General features: G+C 36.9%; 2 protein-coding genes across 2 annotated transcripts; both read left to right on the top strand.

The window, feature by feature from the left end:
* LOC144433171 (toll-like receptor 6) lies at positions 1-5,140 on the top strand. The gene is made up of 2 exons (XM_078121479.1): positions 1-983; positions 4,618-5,140. The coding sequence occupies exons 1-2, from the start codon at positions 1-3 to the stop codon at positions 5,138-5,140; spliced, it is 1,506 nt and encodes a 501-aa protein (XP_077977605.1).
* Positions 5,141-7,355: 2,215 nt separating this feature from the next.
* Positions 7,356-8,972, top strand: LOC144433169 (toll-like receptor 2). Its single transcript, XM_078121478.1, has 2 exons — positions 7,356-8,203; positions 8,450-8,972. Exons 1-2 carry the CDS (start codon positions 7,356-7,358, stop codon positions 8,970-8,972), a joined length of 1,371 nt encoding a protein of 456 aa, XP_077977604.1.
* Positions 8,973-13,384: the final 4,412 nt, after the last annotated feature.

Raw genomic sequence — 13,384 nt, 5'->3', positions numbered from 1 at the left:
ATGAGTCGACGTTGCGATAGCAGACGGTGGCATCGTGGGTATCGACATCGTCTGCGAAAATGTTCATTCGTGAAGAACGTGACCGATGCCTGTCCGTTATTTTGCCAGTGTCATATGTGTCCTTATTTTGGATATGATAAAAACTATATTTCGGTTAAATGTTCAGACGAAAATTTACGGAGTATCCCAAGTAATTTACCAAGTGAAACTGTAACTCTGTACATTGGCAACCAGAAGCGACTAGCCAAACTTAGGGGTACGCCATTCTCAAATCTACGAAGGTTGGAAAGATTATCACTGCCGTATAACCAACTAGATTCAAATGTTATAGAGTCGACTGCTTTTGATGGCTTAGTCTCATTGACTAAATTAGATCTCAGTTACAATCGTTGTATCAAGCGAGTATCAAGCGATTGGTTTCGACAACTGAAAGAATTGCAGGTGTTAAACTTACACAAGTCAAGCGTAGAGGAGATAGAAAGGGGTGCTTTTCAAGAAAATCTGAAGTTGGATGTTATCATTTTAAATGACAATGAACTGAAAGTTATACCAGAGTCACTTTTCCGTTACTTGCCGGTCCTGCGTAAACTGTCTATATCAAAGAACGCTATACGGACTTTGCCTCCTTATATGTTTCGTGGAACCGAAAAACTCATAGAAGTAGACTTTGCAGACAACCAACTTTTAATGATATCAGCAGACACCGGCCTCCAACATTTGAAAACCCTGCAAAAGCTGACTTTGAGTGGCAATGCGTTCGAGTGCGATTGTGAGGTAGTGTGGCTGCGAACATGGATGGATACAGCACGGTGCTTTGAGAACATAAACGACACGAAATGTTCATCTGGACAAGTTTTACACCAGTTTGATCCTAACGAACTACAGTGCGGTTTCCCAATCATCAAAGTAGTAACGTTGTCTGTAGCTGGTTTGATAACATTAGTTGCCATCTCTATTTGCATCGTCCATCGATGGCGAATCAGGTAGGTACAAGTGCTATGATTTGTAATCATGGTTGACCAGTTAGCGTAGTTAAGGGGCGAGATCAATAGCTCAATGTAGGATTAAAAAAACTAAATTATTTTACTTTGGGGGTGGGGGTGTACCATTATAGTTCTCATCTTACAAAATCGATTTTATTTTTAATTGGTGTTTTGTACCCCTAAATACAATATTTCCTTTTAAAATGTCAAATTAAGAAAAGGAAGAATTGTTGCTATAGTAATTGCATGGCACTAAAATAAAGTAAACTGTCCGTAAAAGAACTATTTTTTACTCACTTCATACTGACTTCATATTCATAAACATAGCACTACATACTACTGGTACTACATACTGATTTGAAATTGATTGTGTGGTTTGAAGCAATTTTCAATTTTGACTAATTCAGTTAGAAGGGGAGGGGGGGGGGGGGTTCTGAGGCCTAAGTATAAGAATTTAGTTTTTTATCCTACATTGAACTATTGATCTCACCCCTTACCTTGTCTTCTACATGTTGGCCGTTTCGACCTTCTAGAGTTCTGTGCTATCTGTTTTGAATTGTTAAAATCCATTAACAAGAAAAATCCAGTGCCGCTATGCATGCATACAGAGACTACATGAATTGAATCCTAGTAGTTGAGGGCTATTATATTGGTTTATAACTGTGCCTAGAGTTCAGATTGGGGAGCGTGCCCTTGCTAGAAACCATGAAAGCTTCACTTCCATTTATATAATCATTTACTCTGTGTGATATAAGTGCTGTGACCTATTTCGTACGATGGTAACATTCGAACTGTATGACGACAAAAGGTCTACACACTCTGCTACAGCCAAATAGTCAATCAGATAAACCACATAGTAAATGAGGAGACAAACATTGCACTGAATATTTCATTTTAGCAATACCAAAATATCATATTTCATAACGATGAAAATCAGCCACAAAGCTCTGAAAGTGATGACGTCACCGAATGGATTTATTTCGAATCTGTCATCTATCGGAATTAGTGCGGTAGGGCTAATTGATGAACTACAAAAAGGGATTAAACTGAATAGTTATATCCTTCGGCTCGTTACCATAGTTACATGAAATAAGCAGGACACCATGTATAGACGTGTACCTCTCTGTTACAGGTACGGAAGTGTTAACGAAACTAATGTACACAATTAGTACAACTTGAGTTGTGAAATCACCGTATTTAAAACTATGCATATCATATTTCAATTTGATTGAGATAACGATATCAGTAAGTATTTCGCATAGGTTTATAAATCTCTCCCCCCCTCTCTCTCTCTCTCTCTCTCTCTCTCTCTCTCTCTCTCTCTCTCTCTCTCTCTCTCTCTCTCTCTCTCTCTCTCTCTCTCTCTCTCTCTCTCTCTCTCTCTCTCTCTCTCTCTCTCTCTCTCTCTCTGCCTCTGCTTTCTGGGCCAAAACTATTCTCTTGTAAGTCTAAATTACGAAAATACCCGGGAAGGCAGAAAGAAAACTAAGTTTTAAGACTAATAACGGAAACTATCATATAATTGGTGTTTTATATATAAAACAAATCTAGTTTCGATAGGCCTTATGTTTTCATAACAGATATAATCGATACTTTTTTTTATTAGTTTCGAATTTTTAGAATATGAAAAATGTTTGTTAGTGTTAAACTTAGCCAGTCATTTCCAAACACACCATTCCGAGATTCTTGTAGATACACTTAAATTTGGTTCTGTTAAAATGCAGTACATGGTAAGATAGCATTGTTTCGTAACGAAGTTAAGCGATCACTGATATCGATAATGGTCATACAGTCAGTTTGATGCAGTAGGTGTCTACCTCAGGGCATCATCTTAGATATACGTGTCTAGACAATTTGTGTTGTTGTGAGAACAAACCATAATTGTGGTCTAATTATCAACAACAATTATATAATTACATGTTAAATACTTGGTCCCCCCCCCCCAAAAAAAAAAAAAAAAAATTCCTTCAGCCAAGAAATGTTTTATTGACCTAAAGGGGCCTTCACTATGAGTCGATGGACGCGTAGTGACAAAGCCCCTTAGGTCACGAGTATTTTCGGACTGAAATACGATTAACATTTAGGAATAATATCATCATACATCGCAAGCAACATTTATGAAAAACCGGGAAAAATTATCACGATTTAGAACGTTTTCAAGTACAACAGAACCCATGACGTGGACACATATTGTCGTGACGTAGAACGATCACGGGTATACAGTCCATATTTTATGTTAAAAACAATAACTTGGCTTGTGCGTGGTATAATGACAATTATTGCATTTTATTGCACGTTAGCTTGATCGACACATAAAATATGACTCTTGTCACGACTATGTATACGTACGTAGTATGGGTGGTTGTATGATGTCACACCATGGACGATAACCATTGACTACAAGTATCTATGGCATGACGTGACGGGACGTGTCTTTGACTACGTTCTGCCGTATAGGAAGTTATATGCTATGTAAAAAAACAAGTATCAAATTATCAGACGATGTTTGGTCCACAATGGGTAAACGTCATCACCATATAATACTGTTATTTCCCCGCTACGATAAGGCCTAATAAAAAAAATTGTCTGATTCCGGTTACCCGATCCTAAAGTTGAATTTTTTTACTTATTCGAGAAAAAAAATTATAAAATCTCGAAGATTGTGAAGTCTCGCAACAACAAATAATGTATGTGGAAACAGACGTCAACTTAAAAAGACAATATAAAACTGTTCTTCCGATCTGAAATGGCTGTAAATCTGATGAGAAGAAACCAATAACACAGAGACCAAATGGAAAAGAACGGAAAACAAAACTACCTGAACTAGACACTCACATATGAAAACAAATCTATAAAAAAAAAAAATCTACCCACCCCATCCATTCTAAAAGGCATATTAGGCAAATAATTGTCCGCGCTAATAAAACACTACATGTTGATTAACATGTTCAACTGAATTCATTCACTTAGCATCTGGTATATAGTCGATTTTCCGGTTCCAAGATGCATTGCGCGAGAGGACGTCGCTTATGCTGTTACATTTAGTTTGTTTTGTCTGGAAAGACATGTTGACCTCTTTCGCTATGAGTGATTTTATAAAAAAAAAAAGACTAAACGCCATCAATGGCAGAGAGGGATTTTAGGGGTAAACTCAGGGTACGGTCAGGTGACAATCATCCCCCTGAGTAGCGCGCGCGCGCGCAAATCCCTCTGCTCGTACACAATACATGGCATTGTACGGAGAGACGCGCAATGCATCTTGGAACCGGCAACAGGTCTATAGATAGAGATAGACACGTAGGATGCACTGGGAGTCTACCCGTATGGGCAAAACTATATGAATAAACTAATCATTTATTCAAACACACAGGCAGAAATTCAGCACCGATTTGCTGCATGCGCAGTGGTGTAACACATCCACAGAAGACACAGTTTCTTCAACAGGTTTATTAGTAACCGCCTCATTTATCGATGGAAAAATATGACTCATTTTGCAGATACGATTAATGTGCTTCGAAAGTTATATAGATGATAACATATCTTCGATTACTGAGGTTGAATTTAATACGCGATTAAGAAGAAGAAGAATTAATTTCGATCACTTAAATTAACGTTAATTATCTCTCTTTTATAGGTATATTATGTTCTTGGTAAAACGTAAAGTAATCAATCACGGCTACAAAGCTGTACCTGGAGATGACAACCACCATCGATATGATGCTTTTATATCACACTCCCATAAAGACCAAGACTGGGTCTATGACGTCATCTATCCAACTTTAGAAAACCCGCCATACAACTACAAACTTTGTCTGGATTTCCGTGATTTCCAGGTTGGCGAACTTATTGTCGATAATATCTTGAAATCTGTGGAGGAAAGCCGCAAGACAGTCTTTATTTTGACGAAGGAATTCATCGAAAGTGAGTGGTGTTATTTTGAACTGGAAATGGTACGACAGAAGATGTTTGATGAACATCGTGATTCCGCCATATTGGTTTTGAAAGATGACATACCAGCCAAGAAGATGCCAGGATTGTTGAAGTATTTCATGAGAAAGGGAAATCACATAACTTGGAGTGAAAATGTCGAAAGACAGAGACTATTTTGGGCGAAACTGGATGTTGCTTTGAAATGTCACCATAAAAATATTGTTTGAGCCACAGATTCAAAGATATGAAAGCCAGTAATTGACATTTTGTAAAGTAAAAAATAAAAAAATAATCTCGTGAGCACGACATAATATGTTGTGAGCACGACTTACTATCTTGTGAGCACGAGATGCGCACAACATATTATGTCGTGCTCACGAGATTATTTTTAATTTTTAATTTTTAAATTACAAAATGTGATTGTCCCTTACAGGCTTTCATACAAACATATCACGTACACGCTCTAGTTTAGTCTCATTCATCCATACTCTGCCACTGGGGGCGCTCGTTTCTGGAAGTGTGAGCCCCAGTGGCATAGCCAGGTTAATCAAAACATTACAAGATGAGATTAGTTGTAGTACAAGGCTAAAAACTTATGCCCAATCATGAACAAATATCATGAGTATAATTGTTTATTGACCATTTGCTATTTCTCATGAAATTTGTCAAGATTATTTGAAAATTCATAAATGTGAGTTTATTAGGAATAACTTGCAAATCTTTACTATTTTCATTTTTTGGTACTATGTTTTTGTTGATTACAGGATTCGATTCACACTAATTTTTTTAAGAACGATAATTTGATTGTAAGTGACTGTTCGTGCTCCATTAACACATGGAACACTTATTTTATTTGACCCATCCTTATAGTATTATACAAGAATTAGAAAATTTATAGCAAAGCAAAGTATCATTTTTGTAACCTGCAAATTTTAAAAATATGCTACAATCAAATACTTTACCTCACCTCACATTGGTTGGGAGATAAATGCAACCAATTGATACTAAAACTTTAACATTGTTAATAGGTTTCATAAAAATGTCCTTGTAGTACTCATTTCAAAACTTATGATAAGTAACTTATACGTCTTTCTTGTCAGAAGCCATCATAAATTAATGTTCTCCCTCTTGACATCACATCAAGTTTACTTGATACAAAAGTGGAATGTATGCAACAAAAAATTCTGCTTTCGTTCAAATTTGGCTGTTTGTTTGTTTGTTTGTTTGTTTGTTTGTTTGTTTGTTTGCAGGTTTGTGTATTTGAGTGTCTATTTTGTGCCTTTGTCGTTTTTGTTTCCCTCTGTTCTGTTTTCCTCATTCTTTGTGACTTTGTACCAATTTATACATCATGTTGGTTATTCAAAGCATAACTCAGATTTGATGAACGATTCTTTCTCAATGTTTATGTCTCTTATATAGGAACATACATAAAGGAAATACTCTGTATAGGTTTCTCTTTAACCAAGTAAATGAATTATACACTCAGACTCTTTCCGCCTGTAGTAAGTTCATACTACTTCAACCCCAGATGACGACAACATTTAATAATACCCGTTCCGAGTTTAACTTTCAAAAGCAACGTAATAATAGCCAATATTTTTTTTTTACAATTCCGTAACTTGTTATATGTCATTTCGCCTTTAAAGACATGTGCGTGCCTGTCTGTCTGTCTGTCTGTCTGTCTGCCTGTCTGCCTGCCTGTCTGTCTGTCTGTCTGTCTGTCTGTCTGAACATGCTAATCTATACTTAACTATTCTAGATGTTCAAACTCGCCCTTGTTCTATTTTACGTGTGACTCAGACGTCTGATCTTTGCAAGCTTCCTTCCTGTGTGGAACTGAGTAGAAATGTTTTCTCTTATCAACAAATTACACTACGTATAAATCATATCAACAAGTCCGGAGTTACGAGATTTCACTTTCATTCATACTTTTAGGGTTCTCTTTCGAAACAAATGACAACTTGGAAGACTTAGTGCAAAAGCAACAAGGACAGTAGAAACAAATCCATCAATATCGGACCCACGGGTCATGGTTATGGAAGTTGAGCAAACTGTTTAAACTCGTCCTTGTGAAGTTAGCAAGTTTGAAAGAACACACACATGAACGATAACATTTCGACGACTTAATAAACATTTATGTCGGAGTGCCGGATACATTAAGCTTACTCAATGTGTGTAATTTGATTCTTATCACACTGCTAATCTCGACAATATTTACGACTTGAAATGTGAATGTTGAGATGACGATATGGTCGTGAACCCGGAAAATGTCATTTCACTACCCATTTCTATACAATTTACACATGTACAGACTGCAGCATGGGTGGAAAGTCTGTCTTTTGCCTGCTACTCCTCTCTGTTTCTTCTGAATTCAGCGTCGTACGAGGCATATGTCCAAAAGCGGAGAACGTGTCATGTCCTACACCGGAATGTACTTGCGAGATGTGCCCTGCGGGATTATGGGTGACATGTCGAAGTTATCGACGTATTCCAACAGATCTGCCCATGGAGACAGTGGCATTGCATTTGGAGTACAACCAAATAACCACCATTGAAGGTCCGTCACTGTCTTATCTCAAAAAACTTCGCCTGATCAACCTGAGCCACAACAAACTTTATGATGGCAGTTTGGTGACTGCATTTCAAGGTCTCGATTTCTTAGAACACTTGTACATGAATCATAATACCCTGGGCTTCACGGTGATATCGGATGAGTTACTAAAACCTCTCAAAAATCTGAGAAAGCTACAAATCAGAAGCAGTAACATTGACAAGATAGCTGAAAATGCTTTTCAAGAGAATATTAAACTTGAAAGAGTGTATCTTGGAGATAATCGCATAACGGCGATTCCAGAACAGTTGTTCCGTGGTTTGCCCAACTTGAGGCTTGTTGATATCAGCCACAATTCTTTGCAAAGTCTTCCAAAAGATATGCTCGACAGTTCAATGAGTATTAAGTTCATTAACTTGGAAAGCAACCGATTGATATCGATATCAGAAGACGTTGGACTTCAGAAGTTGAAGAAACTGGCATATTTGCATATTGAAAATAACCCATTCGACTGTGGTTGTGATCTACTATGGTTTAGACGTTGGATAAGCAACAAAACGGCCATTTTGGGAGATTCAAATTTCACGAAGTGTACGTCTGGACAAACTCTTCTTCAATTCAACCCAAATGAACTAAAGTGTGCACATTCAACATTAATGATTACTCTCGTTTCTGTCACTTCGTTGATAATCTTCTGCATTCTATGTGTTGTCGTCTTCACTAATCGATGGAGACTAAGGTAGGCCATCCAGCAATTGTAAAAGTAAATTTGCCATGAACCAAGTCAGCTCTCAGCGTAACTCCGTACACAACTGAAGGCGTCCTGATTTTTCACAAATGAAACGAATTAGTATTGTAATAAGGGAGGCGTTACTTATATTACGTTTACAATGAATTAATTACATGCTAACAATGCTAAGGAAAATCATTTACTTCGAGTTTAGTCATGGAGAAATTTTGTGAATTTCTTTGTTTTTCTCCCCAGATATGTAATATTCATGGTAAATCGTAAAATTGTAATTCATGGCTACAAAGCTGTACCTGGAGATGACAACCACCATCGATATGATGCTTTTATATCACACTCCCATAAAGACCAAGACTGGATCTATGACGTCATCTATCCAACTTTAGAAAACCCGCCATACAACTACAAACTTTGTCTGGATTTCCGTGATTTCCAGGTTGGCGAACTTATTGTCAATAATATCTTGAAATCTGTGGAGGAAAGCCGCAAGACGGTCTTTATTTTGACGAAGGAATTCATCGAAAGTGAGTGGTGTTATTTTGAACTGGAAATGGTACGACAGAAGATGTTTGATGAACATCGTGATGCCGCCATATTGGTTTTGAAAGATGACATACCAGCGAAGAAGATGCCAGGGTTGTTGAAGTATTTCATGAGAAAGGGAAATCATATAACTTGGAGTGAAAATGTTCAAGGACAAAGACTATTCTGGGCGAAACTGGATGCTGCTTTAAAATGTCACCATAAAAATATTGTTTGAGGAAACAATTCTAGACTACGTGTATACTTGCCATTACGTGACCTGCGATTCACACCATATAAGGGTGGAGCTGGAGGATTTTCGAGAAAAAAAATTGTCGCCAGCCAAAAGTAGGGAAAAAAATATGCCAACCAACTCAAGACAGAAAAAAATTGTTTCCATGGTATGAGCTTAAAAAAAATGTTGTGCTACAAGTGCAGAACCTAGCTACAAATGTTAAATTCCAGGGTACATGTGTTTCTGGCGGCGCCGCCTACGGGGTAAAGGCGGCGGTACCTAAACTGTTAAAGTTTCTTGTCTAAGGTTTATATTAACTGTTGACAAATCCTGAAACAAACCGAAACACTACAATCCAATCAAATTATTGAGAATACTGACCTGACTTTACAACCTTGAATGAAACCTGTAATTTTTCAGAAATGACAAAATAATGATGGTATTGCATGCAACAATATACTTTGGCGATTTTTCTTGGTGTTAATTCAAATTTCAATTGTGATATCAGGAAAGGGTGTTGTTATCACCTTGACATGTTAAAATAACACCAGATAGCACTCTTTTAGCCGACAAATTTCAATAATTTCTATTAGCGGGAGGGGGAACCCCCTCCCATACCCATCCCAAAGTGCTTTATTGCAAAAGGTAACGAGATATAAACTAAAATACGATGCAAACCAAATGAGTAGAAACAAAATATCATCTTGCTCGTCACATGGTACATCGTCTGACAGTCTGACCTGTCTGTATTCTTTTACGTTCTATTTTATAAAAAAAACAAAACAGTCCCGATCCGCCACTACGCCCTCTAGTGACAGTGAGTGAACAAGACTAGAGATTCCAGTCCACAGCTTCATAAATGCTTTCGTATTGGCAGTTCTGTGAAATTGGCTAAAAACAATTTTCAGAAACATAACTGTAATTTACAAACATACAATTAATATACGGTACGATGTACTATTAAAATGCAATCTATAATGAAATCAATGAAATCAATGTTCACCAATTGCATTAAATGTTGAACACCAAAACCAGAACACATTAATATTACAGTTTCATTTCAAAAACCCTCTCAAACAAGAAACTTGTTTACATAAATTTACAGAAGTCAATGTAAGCCTCAAAACATTGTACACGCTTTTTAAATCATTTGAGTTCAAAAAGCAATTTCACCAACTGTCATTGCTTCCTGAAACTTATGATGGTATAAATCAGTTTAAATGATATAGTATTATTATCATCTCCTTGGGTTGGATGCAATGATTTGTTGTTGGTCGTTGACCTGTAAGGAGAATTATGTAGTTTGAAATAGTGTAAACAGAAGATGGTAATTATAGTAGAAGGCTTCTATTGATGTACACGTGTGTTGGTATTTGTTTTTAATATATTTGAACAAAAATATTGTCTTATTCGACTCATAAAAAATGTAGATATAATTTCTTAGAAATGCATAATAGCTAAAATAGATCTGGTGGCCGTTATTCATACAGAAATCTGAAAAGTGAATGGAGTGTGGCATGTGGAAATATCTTAATAAAGAAATTAAAGTAGTTACAGTCAAATAAAGTGATAAATTGTGTCATGTCGTTATACCTGACCGATTCAATATAGAAAATATAGAACATGCAGTGAAACGATGAAATGCTCGTCAGGTTCTATTCAAATTCAAGTCACAGTGTTGAAAGATTATACGAATGACATTGTTTACGATATAAATTTATAATTCCACGAAATCAACGTTAGTAATACGTCATTATTCCACTGATACGTGGACTGCACATCGTCTGACGTGCATCTCAAATGATGTATCCCTACATCAGTACAACACACTCCTCTAATTACGAAGTAAGAAACTATAACTAATTTTATTGGATTATATATAAATATTGAATGTCTTCTTACCATTATGTAATTTCTCTTCAACGGGTCCCCAATCATCAACATCTTGATAACAACACAGATAAACGATGGTTAACGTCAGTATATACGTCTGTGTGAAGAAGGTAAAACATGAATATATTTTCGTTGCTATCAACAATGCTACAAAGTGGTTGCGAATCGGAGTGAACAGACTAATTTGTGCGTGCTTAAAAACCCTAAACATTAAAAACTGAAAAAAGAAATAAAAACAGACAGACAGACAGACAGACAGACACAGACAGACAGAGACAGACAGACAGACAGACAGACAGACAGACAGACAGACAGACAGACAGACAGACAGACAGACAAACAAACAAACAAACAAAAACAGGAATATCGGAATAAATTATTTGGATTAATAAATACTTTATTGTTTAATCATTCTTACATCGTTTGCAGTATCTTTACCTTTGAAACGAGCTGTTACTCATGACGTCATACATATGATGTTTACGTCTTCCAACAGTAAACATGTTCTGTTGTCATTTTGTATCGCGTCTTGTTAGCTTTTAGTATTGACGTTAATGGCGATACTTATAAATACTGACAGTATAGCATACAAGTGGTCTAGTACCAGTATCACTACTCCAATTAATTACGCCGGTTACGTTATTGACAGCACTCTCACTGAAGTAGGCAAGAAACAGCTGATGATTTCAAATGAAATGGAAAAAAAGAGCTAATTAGTTGCTGTGCTGAGGATCTCTTGGGACAGACAACCACTTTATTAATTGTATTAAACTCATGTTATTTAATTTGATCAATATACATTGTCATAGACTTCAATATCGACGCTTTGGTAAATCGTCTGTTTTACATTAAAAGCAGCTGTACTTGTAAGTTAAGAAATCTACAGTGAAGATCAATCCGCTTGTCTCGTCGCCAGTTCGGAAAGCCAGTTGAGTAGTTAGTCATATGTAACCAATAAGGTTGCACTCCACAAGAATATTGGACTATGCAGCTGGATGGTCAAAGTAAATGTAAAAACAGCCTCAATTTAGTGAAGCCAGCGAGGGCTAGCGAAACCATAACAAATGCTAAGTAACACATGATCTGCTTATTATAATGTTACTTAACATTCTTTTGGTTTCTCAAGACCAAACTGGCTTTGATAAACATTGTATGAAAGTCAGACAAACATGTAACTCCGTGTATCCATGCATTAATTATGTAATATCCCTTTTAAATTTGTCAATGGTTTGGAGAGGTATGATTATGGAGGCACAATTGAACTGCATCCATCGAAAGCAGAGTGTTGCATCTTAAAACGCCGAATTTATGAACAGATGGATATACTTTACGTGTTATCCTCATCCGGGAAATTCAAATGATTATTCAGACAGGCAGACGTTATCACCATTCGTAGTATCCATCCAAAACAGGATACACCACTCTAGGAAACAAACAGAATATCGTTGAATACAAGTTAAAGTTGATAATACTAGCTATTTATGTTTACTACTATATAGTATACAGAACTCCACTATATCAAGTAGTAAAATAGTATAGTGGAGAACTCAGCTTTGTCCAAGTCACCACAATACACAGCCTAATTTTAAAAAATTGTTTTACTAATACAGTGTATTGTGTATGATCAAAACACGCTGCTATATTTCAGGGACTTTATTATTTGAAAGAAACACACCGTGTTAGCCTAAACTTAAAAACACTTTCATGCAACTTAAAGAGAGAGAGGTCTACATTGATTGCTTGTCTCTTTCTTCATATGCAACCCTTGACTTCTCCATCCGTCCTCCCTCCCTCCCTCCCTCCCTCCCTCCCTCCCTCCCTCCCTCCGTCCGTCCATCCATCCATCCATCCATCAATCAACCTGTCCGTCCGTCCATCCAACCATCCATCCATCCATCCATCCGTCCGTCCATCCGTCCATCCATCCATCCATCCATCCATCCACGCAGTCATCCACATCATAACCACCCATCAACCCGTTCGTCCGTCCACCCGCCTACCTACCCACTCGTCCGTCCATCCATCCATCCATCCATCCATCCATCCATCCATCCATCCATCCATCCATCCATTGCGTAGACCATTTAAGTGACAACATCTTTGTAGCATATACTATTAAAAATTCATACTAATACAGCCTACCTTGTCATCAAACGCCGAGTTATTAGAAATCTACTACGTAGTAGTAATTGGATACGTGTATTCATCATCCATGCACAATTACTAAGTATTACAAAATGACTGATGATGACAGTCAGTTGACAGGAGATCTGTAAAATACAACCATATAATACTGTTAACTATTTAATTATTTCTTAGGCATTCGCTTCCATTACACATCCAAACATGCAGATAAACAGAGACAGAGACAGACACACAGATACATTGTAGGTAGATAAATTAGATACATACATACATACATACATACATACATACATACATACATACATACATATGCATACACATACATACATACATACATACATACATACATACATACATGCATGCATGCATGCATGCAT

The sequence above is a fragment of the Glandiceps talaboti genome, chromosome 3 (assembly GCF_964340395.1).
Source record: "Glandiceps talaboti chromosome 3, keGlaTala1.1, whole genome shotgun sequence".
Taxonomy (NCBI): domain Eukaryota; kingdom Metazoa; phylum Hemichordata; class Enteropneusta; family Spengelidae; genus Glandiceps; species Glandiceps talaboti.
This window is presented reverse-complemented; position numbering and strand designations above follow the sequence as displayed.